The sequence below is a fragment of the Pollicipes pollicipes genome, unplaced genomic scaffold (assembly GCF_011947565.3).
Source record: "Pollicipes pollicipes isolate AB1234 unplaced genomic scaffold, Ppol_2.1 Scaffold_7261;HRSCAF=8764_pilon_pilon_pilon, whole genome shotgun sequence".
Taxonomy (NCBI): Eukaryota; Metazoa; Arthropoda; class Thecostraca; order Pollicipedomorpha; family Pollicipedidae; genus Pollicipes; species Pollicipes pollicipes.
This window is the reverse complement of record NW_023597054.1, coordinates 51,652,558-51,668,926: the sequence shown is the minus strand read 5'-3', so window position 1 is coordinate 51,668,926 and position 16,369 is coordinate 51,652,558. Positions and strand designations below refer to the sequence as shown.

At 47.4% G+C, this 16,369-nt stretch overlaps 1 protein-coding gene across 2 annotated transcripts; it reads left to right on the top strand.

Moving 5' to 3' along the window:
• Positions 1 to 637: 637 nt before the first annotated feature.
• On the top strand, positions 638 to 15,215 carry LOC119111807 (adhesion G protein-coupled receptor E2-like). Of its 2 annotated transcripts, XM_037235628.1 has the most exons (3): positions 638 to 2,139; positions 6,146 to 6,467; positions 14,762 to 15,215. In XM_037235628.1, exons 1-3 carry the CDS (start codon positions 641 to 643, stop codon positions 15,029 to 15,031), a joined length of 2,091 nt encoding a protein of 696 aa, XP_037091523.1. In that variant the 5' UTR covers positions 638 to 640; the 3' UTR covers positions 15,032 to 15,215. The 2 variants fall into 2 exon arrangements, with proteins under 2 accessions (XP_037091523.1, XP_037091524.1); XM_037235629.1 differs by lacking the exon at positions 638 to 2,139 and having other exon boundaries at positions 5,372 to 6,467.
• The last annotated feature ends 1,154 nt before the right edge of the window (positions 15,216 to 16,369 follow it).

Genomic DNA, 16,369 nt, shown 5'->3' with positions numbered 1-16,369 from the left:
CCAGTGGTGGAGGTGAGTTCCATGATCCTGGGAGATTAGGCCATTTTTCGGTTGGGGGTTTCCAAAGGAGGGTAATTATACACTGGCTGAGCCCGACGCTCTCAGTGGACGGGCGAGTCAGGCCAATCGGTGGTCGACAAGTACAATGCATTCTGCCATGGCACTCCGTCTGTTTCTCCTCCTATATGCCTCCATGGTTAGAAGCTTGACGGTGCGCACGCCGCGTAGCTCACCTCCAGTGCGTTACGAGCCGTTCGGGGGCCCCTTGTATATGACCCAATGTCCTCTTCCAAGCACCGGTCGTGGTAACGGGTGCCTAACTGACCTGACAGCCACGTCAGAAGGCCTGTGGCGGGGGCTGACGCTTGGCCCCGCAACGGGTTACAAACCGGTGACGCATTAAAGAGATGCCCCGTGGCCTAGTTTCTGCCACCTATCGTTACGTTACGGTGGTCAGCGCTGAGATCACATAGCGAGGCCGACCAACCGCCGCCGGGCTGAAACTTGACCTACCTTCACAGTGATCCGGCGTCTGGCTCGGGCGGCGAGGGCAGCGAAGCGGAGGCGTGGGCAGGCCATTCTGCCAACCCAGAGGACGGGCGCGCGTCACCCCTCCGCCGCAACCACAGTCGTTGCGGCGATGCTGGCGGCGGCCGCGCTTCTCCTGCTGGCGGCGCCGATCGTAGCCGCCCCGCCCAACCTTCGGGCAGCGGCACGTGCGCACGCCCAGCTCGTGACAATAATCGACGCAAGCTTGGCCTCACTCAACCTGTGGCGCAGTGAGATGCACAAATGCCCACCCGTAATACGGGAGCTCGCAGAGTGCTCCTGCGACGAGGAGTGCGCGCTGTACGGAGATTGTTGCCTGGATGTGCGCCCACAGGCCCTGCCCCGCAACGACTTGGCATGCAGGCGATCCCCAGATTTCGGGTATGTGTACATGGTGTCCCGGTGTCCGGTCCAGTGGCGGGACACCTCGGTGCGAAGCCTGTGTGCTCGCAACGCGGCGTTCGCCGAGGATCCGTTCGCGGCTTTACCGGTTACAAGCCCCGCCAGCGGGATGACCTACAGCAACTATTACTGCGCCATATGCCACGGTGACTTAGCAGGGTCTGTGTTTTGGACGCCGGCGATATCCTGTCCGACACTGACCAAAGAACACCAGGACGCCCTCAATATCACTGATACCTTCATTGAAGAGAACTTACTGCAGAACCCTGCTGGAGAGTGGGGATTGCAGTTAATGGACGAAAACAACGGAACGTTTCATGCGTGCGTAATTTCCCTACATTCGGGCAATAACGACAAAGAACATTTGATGCGGAACTGTCAACCCAAGATTTCCAGCTGTGCGGCTAACTGGACCAACCTAGAACTCGCCCTAATGTGCACCGCGTACAGTGCCTACATGTATCACGGCAGAATCAGGTACCGCAACGCGCACTGCGCCCTGTGCAACTATGTACCACAACAGTACATTACGTACTGGCCGGTCACCAACAATTTTGCTGAGGGAAGGCGTCCTCGCATGCATTCATCAGTCTTTCTTCTCGACATCACCACCCGGTCGGGCATGAACGCAGTGGGAGCAGCCAGGGTCTGTACCGGCACCCGACTCTGGGACCCCTTCTTCAAGATCTGCAGGGAAGTCTCAGTTTCCTCTGGCGTCGCCAACGGCACCGGCTCCCAGACCTGCCCCAAGGTTACCGTAAACGAGTACCAGTTTCAGGTCAGCGACAAAGACGTCGCGTACGTGCCGGCGTATGACCTGTTCTTGGATCGCGGCTATTACGAGCTCAGTGACGGACAGCTAACCTTTTGTGACCCGGGTTTCCAACTTAAAAGCTTCCAAACCGCCTTTTCTTACGCCTTGGTGGCATGTCGTACAGCGTCCGTGTTGTGCCTCCTGCTGCATCTGGCGGCGTTCTGTGCCGTGCCCGAAACACGGAACCTGCCCGGAAAATGTGTGACGTCCTTGTGCGTCTGCCTGCTCATCGGCTACCTCTGCTCCATGGCGGCATTGTGGCAGGATTACGGCACCGACGGCTGTGTTCTGCTGGCCATTGTTGCTTTCAGCGCCTTCGCAGCAGCGCTATTCTGGGTCAATGTTATGGCGATCGACGTCTTCAACACCCTCAGGTGAGTAATATTGGGGAGCATGAGAGCATGGCATACGACACCAGGGCATGAACGCATGATCCGCGTCCACTCTACCGGCTGGTAAAAAAAAAGAAACAAAAAAATCGCTTTACGCTAAATGACGAAAAGACTGGCGCTCGTGCGGAGACCTTAGCTGCATCAGCCTTTTCGCGCCACGCATGTAAAATGCCTCACAATCCGCTTCTGATCCAATCCGCGCTAAAAACGCCATCAATTGATCTATTGACATCCAAAAATTGTCTCAGTTTGGTTTAAATCCAGATTCGGGAGGCATGTAAAATGATATATACGAAAGCAGGAATGGAAGGGGCGTGTGGATGGTAACTACCATGTCTATAAGAAACATTGACGTGCACCCTTTCGTGTTGCATGGCGATAATTGGGGTAGCATCTTTCTCCATCCCAAAACGATATGCCAGGACCAGCAAAGGGCAATAATTATAAAGTGCGATTGGCTCCACATCAATTGATATGACAAATGGCTATCGAGTGCAAAACATGCACCAATCCGAGTGTCTCTCAGATGCACCACCTGTTACCTGAAGGCCGCAGTCAGTTGCAAAATTCTCCCTCAGAGCTTAGTGGCCGTGGAGACCTTACATCAGCTGTGAAATACGTGTGCAAGTAAACTACGATATCAGCGTGCATAAGTGTAGGTGCTGATGAAAAAATGTTCCACATTTGAGCATGTTGAAGCAACCGCCACATATAATGAAAGAAGCTGACTCATAACTATTGGTACACTTGTAAGTGGAGAAGGCTGCTCCAGAAAACATGATTTCTGTGTTTGGTAAGCGTACTCCTCAATGCGCCATTGTTTGATTGCGTCATCGTATTTTGCACAGCATTGACTGAGAGCGAATTGACGGCCGATATATCTAGAGGTCGTGCTCACGAACGCCGGATATAATTGCCTCGACAATTATATCCTGCTTGGCCTGGATCGTCGCATGGCTAATGGAACGACGGAATTTGATTGACGTGATTTTGGCGTCGTGGATACCTGGGTAGCCTTGAAATGGTCTGCCCGAAATAGTCAGCACATCTTTGCGGGTGCGCAGCTCAGAAACTAGAGGAATTTGTTGAGGTATTTTCAAGGCAAGGCTGCGGACTGCACCGGATGTGATTCAAAATAGATAGATGAGTTTAAAACCCCATAGAAATGTGAAATACTTCCTTTAACTGCGAGGTTTCCTCTGCCTCGACACTTACAAACAGTTATCAATAAAGACAGGTATACGGGAACTGTTGCGTTATGGAGGGCGGGGATGACGTTGGAGGCTCCAGTCCCCTCTAATACTCGAATAAATTTAGCACTAGATTCACGGCCGTGCATGACGGCTTTAAGTGTCTATGAGCCCCAATCATAGGAAACTTCCGCATTCTCTTATTGGTATGCGAAGTACCAGCAGAGAATTCTTGATTCGCTGGACATACCGACCTGGAAGGTTTGGGTCAGCTGGTGCCTTCAGGACTGTAGTATTAACGCCAGCAAGCATAGGTAGCCGCTTAAGGCAGGCAGTCTGCAGGTAAGAACCATTTTAACTCAAGGGACGCGATTTTAATGCATGAAATACGTACCACCGCGCTGGAACTTAAATTTGCATCTACGATGTGTCAACTTTCAGTAGTAGAAAAATATGCAACTAAAATCCCGCCACACCATAACTACAAGTTTTCAACATCACGTCCAAGAAATTCTGGTTTGCATGGAAACAAAACTATGCCGGTATAAAAAATAAATTACTAGTACGGCCGGATTGGAAACATATTGTTAAGTGGTATAGCGGTACGCGGATGTAAGTGGCGCGTGGCTAAGCTAAGTGTAAGTGATTGTTTACCTACCCCTGTCTCATGCCTCAGTAATGAACTAATTGACGAGTGGCGGGCACCGACCGTCGTAGGACATCGTTGCTGTTCGTTGTTGACGACCGTGGGGCTGCAGGGAAGCTTATAACGATATGTTAACGTGCATTGATACGCGCCCGGGTGGCCAGTTGGGAACCCTTCGCTCGGGTGGGGGTCATGTTGGCGCCCCTAAGATCTCAAAAACTAAGAGGGCTAGTGATACCAAATCCACACTGTGTGTTGGCCTCTACGAACTCACTTAGGTAAAAATTTGAGCCGCCTAGGTCATGACCTGGTCAAATAAGATCAAATAGGGTCACACGTTGAGATGGTCTCCAAATTGTCCTCCGAACCTAGATGCTTGTTCTAAGCAAAAGGTCACATGCTCATTCAGGGTAAGGAACATGGTTTGACCTTTCGAAGGTTGTGGTGACCAAGATCATAGAAGACTGTTGAATTTTGCATTGGAATAAGCGACTAAGTTCAGGCCAGGTAGTATATTCCTAAAGACCAAATGCTAATCTGGGTCATGTTAGGTAGGTGACCTATTCTGACCTATAAGAAGTCCATGTAAGACGGTCCATGCGGTTTCTGTCATCAATTAATTCGAAATGAGCACCAGAAACTACCCTATATAGCAACCCTCAAAGTAATAAAACAGGTTGGTTTTACCCTGGTCTGACCCTTTCATCTGATCATAGGTTAAAGGAGTTTGATCATTCAGTTGTGTTGCCTGGGAAAGCATCTCAGAGATGTATGCTTCGTCCAAACCCCCGTTGTTCCATCAGATTCAACGATTCCCTCGAAATTGACTTCGCTGAATTCATGGCCTGACTTTGACCTGCCCTCGGTCAATGACATTACAGGGTACGTCCAATTTTTTAATACCACACGATTCTCTACTCAATTGAATACAGTTGAGGCAAATTTGGCGCGGCTACGTCGCGCCGTTGGGAAACCATTTCGGAAAAAACCCTCGGGGGTTCAATTTGATTTTGAAAAGGTTTTTCGGAATGGTTTCCAAAAAAACCCGGCGTAGTCACGCCAACATTTGTTAAAGTGTAGATACTTGAATAGCGGATCGTGTGGCAACAGCATTTAGATGCACCTTGTAAGGTCGCTGACCTACGGTAGGTCAGTCAGGCAAAACATTTCACTTCAGAGAAGACCATTTCTCGGGAATCGTTCAATCTGATGCAAGGACGGAGTGCCAGACGAAGCCATACATCCCAAGATAGCCTCTTAGGCAACGCAACAATGTAATTAGCAAAGTCCATTGACCCAGGGTCAGGCATAAAGGTCGGACCAAGGTCAAACCAACCTGTTTTATTACTCCAGAACTTGCTGTATATATTAGTTTCTGGTGCTCATTTCGAGTCTGTAGATAACTGGAACCGCATTATACATCTTCACGGACTTCTTTAATGTCAGAATAGGTCACCGACCTACAATGACCCAATCAAAAATCTTGTGGTTAGTAACATGCTTCCTAACGTAAACTGGAACGCTTATTTAAATACAAAACTCCAAGCAGTCTTGTATGATTTTGGTCACCATGACCTGCAGAAGGTCAAATAAGATCGCTGACCTTAAATAAGCACCACTGACCTCTAACTTACGCAGGTATCAAGTTTCCGGGGGCATTTCGGACACCAACCTTGAGTTTGACTTTGTTTGAACCGAAGGTCATAACCTAGGAATCCCAAATTTTGATACGGCTGAGTTCACATACAGGCCAATACAACCCGTAAATTTAATGCTTCTAGCTTGATCAGTTGCTGATATTTCGTGTGAAATCAAATTTGTGCAGTGCAAACAAAAGTGTAGAACGATGATATATCCTTCCTCACGAGCTAGCTGTACAGGTTAATTTCTCGCTGTAAATATATACTAAATCATGCGTGTGTGGATGACCTTCTCCGCCATTTTCTTTTTCAAGGAGAAGCAAAAGCGCTATGCACAAGCAATTTCAATTTGTATTCAGACCAGAGCCAAGTTGTGCTTTCCAACGCTTATGCCGCCTTTCGGTATGCTTGAAGTTAAAAGGATAATTCCTGATGCAACCATGAGAGTACATTTTGAACCATGAAGATGAGTCAGAACCTCTGTAAATACGCATGGCTTCTGCGTTCTTCAGGAAAACGAGCAGCGAGCTGACCGTCTCCAGGGGCTCTCATTTGAAGCGGTTCATCCTCTACACGCTGTACGTGTGCGCTGCCAGCGCGACGCTGGTGACGGTCGCTGTGCTGGCTGACGGGTCACACAGCGTGCCGTACAGCCTCTGGGCTCGCTTCGGCCGAGAGATCTGCTGGCTGAACAACCGCGGAGCGGTCCTGGCGTTCGTCTTCGCACCAGTGTTTCTCGTCATGACGACGAACGTGGTGCTGTTCGTCGCCAGCGCCTGCATGATCTCTCAGATGTCGTCTTCTACGGCTCGTCCGGCCAGCAGGCAGCCACAGGTCAGTGCTGAGACCTCGGGCGTCAAGCCGCACGCATGCTCTGTGAACGACTGGTGCTCACCGGGAGGCCTCAGCGCAGCCACTTTGGTGGAAGCACACGACTCACGGTGATCAGGGGCAAGGCCGTAGGCCTAGTGTATGGAAATTGCGAGAAAATCAACAAAGTCTGAATGCCACCGGCCGACACGCTTGCAATGCAAAGCAGTGTCGCTCATGAAGGTGTCACGCTAGGACACTCCATGGATGGAATTTTTAGGATCCGGCCTGGTCCGGTCCGGCCAGTTCAGGTCCAATCCACCCACCAATCCACTTTTTTAGATCTCTCAACCCAATCCGACCGGGTCTGGCTTACTACAAAAGTTGGTCAAATCAGTGCTGGTTAATACGCTCCTATCTAAGACTTAGCGTATTAGTTTATCCGTCTTGAATTTAAACCATTCATTAATTTCAAACGGCATACAATGCTGTTATCAGTTGGCACCAACCAGCTGCTTTGATACTGTTAACAAAGCTTGTCTGCTGTTGGTATAATTTGTACGATCACCAAAGCTAGCGGTGTTATTAATGGTATCCGAATTACTTGGGCCAATCTTTCACATATGAACCACATCGAAGGGTACAACATCGCTGCTGGTTGAAATTAGTTCAAGGCATGTACACGATTATATAGTTGCTCATGATACTTAGAAAGCTTCAGCAGCACCCAGTTCACAAGCACAAGGCGGCATCCACTTCCGAATAAATCGTCCATCTCACCTGGTATATGCTTCATGTGTGTTTCCGCTGTCGAGCACACCAACTAAGAAACAACCTCAGCTGAGACCATATCCTGTTATGTTACCGGTCGCGACAAACTCATTATCTACGTGCGCGACTGCCTACTGGCAGGTAGGTGTCTGGTTTCAAACCCCCCCCCCCCCCCGAAAAAATGAAACAGTTGCCATTCTTCGTGGTGCTACCGGACCTCCCTGCTTTGCTCACGCTGGATATACATGAGTTATTTTTATCTGTAATCGTGCATCGCACAGCTGCGTAAATCGACGTGTGCAAAGTTCAAAATCAAGTTATTTTGAACTATGTACTTCCTTTCTGCCACGTGTATTAAGCAAAATAATGCCGCCCATTACCATCGTGTCATGACCGTTAAGGCATTTGATACACATATAATCCACTTCCCGAAGGCTCCGGTCATCACACAAGCTACTCCAAATCTTAGCACATTTTCATTTCAGGTACGAATGGACCGTTTGGTTGGCGTGATCCCCCACGTTCATTCTGCTGGTTGTATATGTTACGTGTCTTTGGCCCTTATAAATAATTACCAGAGGTAAACAAGCATATAATTGCATTGTTGATGCCTAATTTGTGCGTAGACTATGCAATTCGGAGCAGAAAAGACAGGATCACTGTGTTCCTGCGTAAAGTCTAGACTTTTGTTAGATACAAACGGCACCAGTTCACATCAAGCAGCTTACTGCTGGGGTATAAAGTAACCTTTGATCAGACATATGCCTGGATGCCAAACAACGTCCAAGGTTCAGGAAACCCTCTAGCAAAAGTTTTAAAAAGATCCCAGGTCTTGGAAGACCACTCAACAAAATTCCCAAAAAATCGAAGATCCTAGAAGATCAGACAAACTTTTAAAAAAGACCCTGGATCCCAGAACACCCTTCGACACCGAATGTCATTGCAAGTTTTAGGTCAAACAAATTGTCAGATCCTCGCACAACACTTGCTCAATTTATGCATCATGGGCAGGGAATACTGACTGACAGCTGTGCCAATAGCTCTACCAACCTTCAGAGCCAGACCCACTGCTGAAATGTCCTTCAGCTGTTCCCTTCTATCCCTATCCCGGACTTCCATCGCTGTCGACTTTTACTCCTTTCCAACTTTCTGTGATTCGATTTTATGCCTGCGAGCTATTTTATGACTGACTTTTACCCCTCAGGGTTTTTGCTCCCTTTTGCTTCATTATTCGACTACTGTGCATCCTTGCTGAAGTTATTTCCTGGGAGCTTTAGGTCCCACTTGACCATTTCCGTTTGACTTTTCTACTCAACGCTTTTTGCGTTGGGAGCTGGCCACCCGCCTTGCTCCACTCCAGCCACATTCCAAACGGACCCTGTCAATGCCTATCAGACTGCCCTGCGCTTGGGCGGTAGCGCCGTCATGTTGCGGGCCATCCATGTGCGACCAGTGTCATTCGTTGCCTGGATGGGTTCGTGAGGGCGCCGATTTCCTTGTTTGAGCGTTGAAAGATCGGCGGCATAGTCTTATCCGGTCTAGATCTGCATATCAGCGCGGATATAACAGAGTAGTGCATTACGCAAATTTTTCCAGGCTGCAAGTTGTTGACCCGTGCGTTTTGAACCTGGTCTGGTGGAGTGAGAAGGATTATATCTCTTGTAAGAGTCGACGGGCTTTCCTGCCCATATGAAGAATAACGTTTCTGTCAGCGAAAGAAAGAAATAACTCAATTTGGAACTTAACACTACGCGACGTGTTGGACAACCGATCGTGAACCTAATAAACTGTTGACGGCGCGAAATTGGCCACGTTCATATCGTCCACGCTTGTCCACGCAAACCCGACAGGATCGAATAGCCGGTATGGGTCGTCGTGTTCTTTTGGCCTAGCTGCCTGTGTTTTGTGCAGCCCGAAGCGTAGAATTGTGTATCGTAGGTTTGGATGTGAGAGCGCATATGGTCGATTGCTTTTAGTATTTTTTTTTAGTGCTGGTGACTGCACTGATCACAGCATTTTACGGATTCACCTATTTTTTTTTTGTAAGTGATGTTTTGCTTAACCTTGTTAAAGGTTTTCAGTCGTGATGACAGCTGATGATGGCACAGCTTGCGACATCGGGCACTGCCATGATCAATATTTGCCTTATAACGTCGGCTAACGGCATCTCCTGATACAATGAAAGTCGATAATTCGGCACAATAACTCAGATCTCTCATTAAATTGCTTGGAACAAACTGGGTTGACTGCGAAATTCAATCGCAACTAACTTAAGTTAATAAGTTTAGTCGCAATAAGTTGGCGAGTTCCCCTCTTTGATTCAGTTCGTAGCAAATCATATAGCATACATAAAACACCTTGACTGCAGACTCACACAAGCGCAAAGATACTACATGGGCCAAAATAAGATCACTATATTTCGGATGGCAATCCGTCGCCGGGTGATTAACAACGAATCATTAGACCCATCAAACACTCCATAAATGGCGGACGTAAAATAAATTAAACATTTAATGTTTCCGAATTTACTGAAACAAGTTCTTCACTGAAGGGCGGATCGTACATTTAATGTCGACACTATAAGAAATATTCGAAAACGTACGGCATAATGTAACTGAACATTCGTGGACATACACAAAAAACTCAACTATACACTGCATAAAACCACCGAACAGGTTTTGTCTCGATATTTTCCTATTGCCAGGCCAGTTTTTAGCTCAAAAAGGGACAGCTAGCAGCGCTTCTGTTCACGACGGGTTTAATGTCGCGAATAAACTTGGGTTCTGTAGTTTTTGTTCGATGTGGACATAACATCTACCAGTTTCCCACAAATGGAACATAAAGAGAAGTTAAAGATATGGAGGCAAGTATCAGATGTGGTAAAATAAGCTCACCTATAACTATCAGCATACTTAAATGTAGAAAATGCTGCTCTACGCAACACAAATTCTCTCTGTAGTAAATACACTCCTCAATAGGTCTTAGCTTCATTGCGTCACCGAACGTTTGTATGACAGCACTCATTTGCAGTACTGAAATCTCCCGAGAGGTAGCTGCGGCGGTGCTGGGCATGTGCTAAACAAAGTTGGTTTGGTGCTTGTGTTTTGACCCTTTCTCGTGGTTTTCTATATAAGGTATTTACTTGTATTCACATACCGGGTTTTACGCTATCATGCGCGTAATATATATATATATATATATATATATATATATATATATATATATATGTATATGTATCAGTTGTCGAACACAAGCCTTATCTTGGGAGCAGAGACGAAATTTTCCCCCAAAATATTCAGCCCGCCGTCCAGCCCGCCCCGCCTATGCTCTGTTTATCGTAAGAAAGCACGGAATTAAAGCTGGTCAATCAATTCCTCACGAGCATCACGCTGAAACTTTTTCAAACTCAACAAAATTGGTCGGAAGGCCTGCAGGACAGCACTGCGGACCTCTCGAAGCAATAGCAGTTTTGGATGTTTGCATTGCTTGCAGCAACTTCATGTCCATATGGTTGGTCGAAATATATATATATATATATATATATATATATATATATATATATATATATATATATTTTGGCGCTGGAGCTATTTTCGTTGGCAATTATTTTTACGTTCCAAATTCATTGCCTACCTCTGAAGAGTTATGCTACACTTTCGTTCGGTAATTGCTCCAAACTGGTGTTGTTTCATGAATAACATGGGAAAATCCCAAACACAGAAAACTAATTCGCTCAGTTTTATTGAAGGTATTCAACAAAACGCTGAACATTCAGCTGCAGATATATGTACAATACATCGAGCTCAAACACCCCACGCGTAACTACATGCCACATCCACGTAAACGCTACGAAGTCAGTTGAAAACAACGAAACGGAATCACTTCTCATGATCGATGTGTCATACTGTTCTCATTCATCGTTGTGGCTGCCGGAGTCAGTGCCGGAGTCGCTGCTATCATCGTTTGTTACGACAACCGGTGGGGGTTCTTCTAGCAGCCCGTCATTCGTCCAGTACTGCTGCTCCAGCCTTTTGACGTGCTCACAGCACTTATACCAGTCCTCTGGAGGGACAGCTGTTCCAGCTCCACCAGCCGTTCCACCTCCTCCATCCTTCCCGTCAAGTTCCCCCGTCTTAACACGCGCTTCACCTGTGCCCACACTAACTCGATCGGGTTCAAGTCGCAGTGACACGGCGGCAGGCGAACGATCTGATAAAATATTCGTTCTCCCGGTTCTGGGACTTGAGTAGTTCCAGCAGCTCCACCTTCCGCATGTCTTCGTCGATGGTCACACCTGCCTGCTGCAACCACTCCTGGATTTCCGCTTTGCGCCAGATAGAAGTTGGCACTTTTTGGCACAAACGGGAATGATATGAGGCATTATCTATGATGATCGCAGAGTGCTCTGGCATATTCGGAAGCAGGCGCTCGGTGAACCACTTCTCGTAGCAGTCGGCGTTCATCGACGTATGGTAGTCGGCGTTCTTGTCATCGGTCCTGAGGTGGAGAAGTGCGCCCGGTATAAATCCTTCTGAAGAGCCGGCATGGACTATGATAAAACCTTTTCCTTTTCCAATGGCGTTCTTCCGTCCGTTGATTTGACTACCGTCCAGCCACGCCATGTCCTCCATATTGTACTGATTATACCACGTCTCGTCGGTATAAATGATTTTGCTATCGCGAACTTCTTCACACAGCTTCCTCATCTCCCACAAGAACTGGCATCTCGTTGCTGCAATATGAGGTTTCTCGATCAGGATCTTGCGCTTGTTGATCCTTCGGTAATCCGTTCGCGAGTAGGTGTTTTCTTGCGGTGGATCTAGACATGGTGACGCCGGGCTATCCGTGAAGAGCATCCGTGATGGTGTCCAGAGTAACATGTTTTCCGTCGATGTACATTTGGTGTACCATTCTCCTCATCGCGCAAACATCGAACGGATCTAGATCCACCCTGGGTCTTGCTGCAGCTGGTCAGGATCGGCTTGACGACTTCAGTCTGGCACCATTCTGGGCTTCACGTTGTATGCGATAGACTGTAGTCTTCCCAACGCCCGTTACAGCTGCTGTTATTAATAATGGACTCTCCCGGACGGCGTCGTCGTCTCCCGCCTTCAACTTCACGTCCCGGTCTTCGACAAGATGTTGATACACATTGTAAACAACTTCCCTACTTTGTGCCCCGAGAATCCTTCCAGACGCTCGATTAGATTTTTCATTCATTGGTAGGTAGGTACTAAAACATATAAAAGATATAAAAAGACAATGAAATATACAAGTAAAACAATATAAAAACTTTTCACTGCGTAAGAGATTACCGCAACGCGAAAGTGATGCCGGTCATAATGCCGGTAATTTTAGGGTTACAGCGCACTCGAATAATGACCCACGCGCAAAAAAACGTGCAAAATCGTTGGCAGCACTTTAATTCCGTTCTTTCTTAAGATAAACAGAGCATAGCTGGTAATTCAGTACGCAAAGGCCCGTCTAGCTAATGATTCGGCCCGCAAAAGCCTACCGTTATAATGCTGGTCCGCCGTTAACCTGCAAGATTAATTTATTGCAATATGCAGTTTATCATCTCACCTTATTTCAGGCCTGTTCATGATATTGTGCATAAAATGGCATATTATTGTTATCTAATACACAAAATTGTTTTGCTAACACCAGTGATGTTACTCACAGAGCAGCAATCAAAATACCTACACAATGGAATTTATCGTGTACCAAAGCAGATATTAACCAATGTGATAATAGTTTTAAGCTGTAAATGGGAAGGAAAAATGTGACAATGAACATTGTCTCTTACCAAAATACTCCAAACACTTCACGCTTTTACCTCACATGAATAAACCACAGACGATTTCTTCTAGGGTTGCATGCATCAACCGATACCTTTGCACTGATGGTAAAGTTTTCAGTTTTCCACAGTTTTTCATGCATTTCATTAATCTTAGATCTTGATTGTGATTTGTGAGGTATGGTTTTGCGTCCTGCGTAGTGAGGAACACACTAGCTTCAACCAAGCTGTTGAAAGTTTTGTGGAAACGTGGGCCCTCGATCGAACCTTTCGTCAGTCCAGTCATCCGCGTGTGGCTGCTCAGCCCTGTCGAAGGCGTGGTTGAGTCCATGGGCAGCATCCTCAAGGAGGTTTCTCCATGCACCGGCAGCTGAGGCATGACAATGCCGCGAAGGAGCTCAGGATTTGATGGAATGGTCCTGAGCTTGATGGTGCCGAACATCTCATGAGAGCTGTTCAGAAGCATCACCGGTTTGACTTCGTGAGGCGGTCTGTCAACGTGAAGCACATGCTCACGGGAACGGTGATCGCCCGGCACAGAGCATCCCAATCTTATCGTTCCTGTCTTTTCAAGCAGTTGAGGAGAAAAGGAGCGTTGACATCGTGACTTCCCTCTTGGATCAAATTTTGCGTGCGCGGTTAACGTTCTGGAGCTCACGGCGAGTGCTGAAGTGCTTTAGGCAGGGTTCTCAGGCTTTCGTTGTGTGCTGAACTGTACGCGGCGTATTTGGCATTTTGTACTGACACCATGTCGGCGCGATTTTGTACATATCCAAGGTGAATTCAGTGTAAATACAAAAAATCCTCGCCAACCACGTGGTGTTGAAAGCGTTGTAGGAAAACAGGCATCTGGTCAGGGATATGAGAAGTAAAACTACGATGCTGTCGCGATCCGACCGAAGCTCAGTTGAGAAGTGTTGATCAATGCGATTTTGCGTTCATGGGCTTCATGAAAAAGTCAAGGAGACAAAATCTGGCTTCGCAGTCTGGAGGGAGACAGTGTCTACGGTTTTTTACCCCTGCCGCCGACGGAACAGCCCCGGAGAAACGGTAAACGGCAGGCATTAGCAATGTCACCATGTCATCGCTGCAGTGCTGGCCCTGAAAGGGCACTGCCGACCCTGCGCAGCAATGGCCGCCAGCATCGCAACTTACCTAGCACACTGCCTGGTCCTACCTCTGGCCGCGCTGGGGACGGCTGGTTTCGGACGGCCACTGTCGCGATGGGTTCCATTCGTCAAGGGCAGTAAAGCTATGCACCCTCTGCCACAGGTTGTATTGATTATATATATATATATATATATATATATATATATATATATATATATATATATATAATGATCATTCGTATACAATGTTCTAATCGTGAGCCAGTGGCGGTATTCATTCTGTTTTCTATCTCAATTCTGCTGAAAAAAGTTGGCGGCACCGGGATTCAACTACATGATTGAACATGACAATATGTGCACGGGTCTACGCTTTGCCTAATAGCGCGAGCAGGAGTGCCACCGCGCACCTATTTGATGCCAGAAATTGAAAGAAAATTGTTCAAGTTTCACTTGTATGCACTTTTCATTTTTACATGTGGTCGAGATTAAGATAGCCGCGGGCTTGAAAGGGACATTTAATGTAAAGGTTAAAATGAATGAGATGTGTGCCGTTGCTGTCATATTTTATACTAGGCTTTGGACCCTTCCCCGGGGATTCAAAGTCTATTTCGTTTTTTCTACCATTTCATTTACCATTTCAGACGCACCTGGGCCTCTACTGCCGGCTGGCGGTGCTCATGGGGCTGACCTGGACCGTTGATATCACATCTCAAATCATGAAAATCGCAGAACTGACCTACGTCACCAGCCTGCTACACGCCCTACGAGGAGTCTTTATCTTTCTCGGGTTCACCCTGAACCGAAGAGTAAAGGCATGGCTGCTGCACCTTGTATCGGACGGCATTGCCGCCGTCCGCACTACTATCTTCTCCTCCATAAACTCACCCGAGGGTGGTGCCAATAGCCGGTAGATCCGGTAGAGCGGCTGGACACGGTGGAACTAGTGGACCCGATGGAGCTGGTGAAGAAGACAGCCTGTGGAACCGGTGCAGCTGACAGCCGGTTAAGTGGACGCCAGCGGCTGAACTTGGCAGCCAGAGAATAGTTAGGTCTGGACGGCTCGACAAATACATTCTTCGTCATCTTGAACGCCGCGTAGCCTGTGTGTGTGTGGGGGGGGGGAGGGGGTGGCAGAATTTGAACGACGTTGGTATGGCGTGATGCACACCCGAATAACTGAAATATGCAGCATTTCTCCGGGGGCGTGTAGCTCAGAAACTAGAAGGCTCTAGGTCTGATGGGCTCAAATGCCTTGCTCATATAAAAAGCTCCGCTTTCCCATTCCCAAAAATATTTCGCAAATCACCAAGCATGCCTCTTTTCAGCCATTTCACCCACGTACATTTTCACGGCGATCCTTTCGTCATGCGAAGGACACCTTTTTCTTACCTAATACGGATTTGTGATGTTACTGAATTGTTAACATCCACGTACTCAATCCTGGCTGAATTCTTTTTTCTCTACGAAGAATGCCATGCCGGCTTTTCGATGCCTATTTTGTCTGCGACAAAGCTAAGTTATTTGCGTTCATACTTTTCCAATAAACGTAGTGCACACTTTTAATTCAACTGCAAGATAGTTACATCATAATTAAAACGCATCTCGGGGGTTATAAAAAGGTGGAAAGCTGTGCGACTGATGTACTTGACTCGATCTCAGATGAAAACGACGTCCTCGTCGCGTCGCAAGTTCGTTTAGAAATGCCTGTGTTCGAGTCATGTCTGCATTTGACTGTGTGTACCTAACAGGCACGATGTAGCTGGCCGCCGCCGCGGCTGCTGACCGCTGGGTCATCCAACCACCGCGCTGGTTGCTTGGTCTGACCGGGCCAGTTTCGGCCGATCCGTGTCACGGGGCCGTACTGGCTACGCGACGTGCAATTGTGTGATGTATATGTAAACGTGATTGGGCTTTCCGTACATCTTGCAGAATGATGAGGGTAGTGAAGTGCTTGATTTAAAGGTGCAACATAAGGTTCCCAAGTAGGGTGTAACCGTTACGATGTTATCATAATTGGGTTCAATGGGTTATGTAATAATTTAATATAATATGGGTAATATGGGTTAAATCAAATGGGTTCAATGCAGTTCCATGGTTGCTGGATCCACAAGTTATGTGAATTTCGTAAACAGTGACGTACTCGCGGGCGCTTTAGAGGCTAGTTTGCTGGGGTAATGCAGCTTTCCTCAAAGACACGGCCTCCTAAGAAAAATTGCGCAATACACTCCAAGACCTTATTGTGTGCTGTA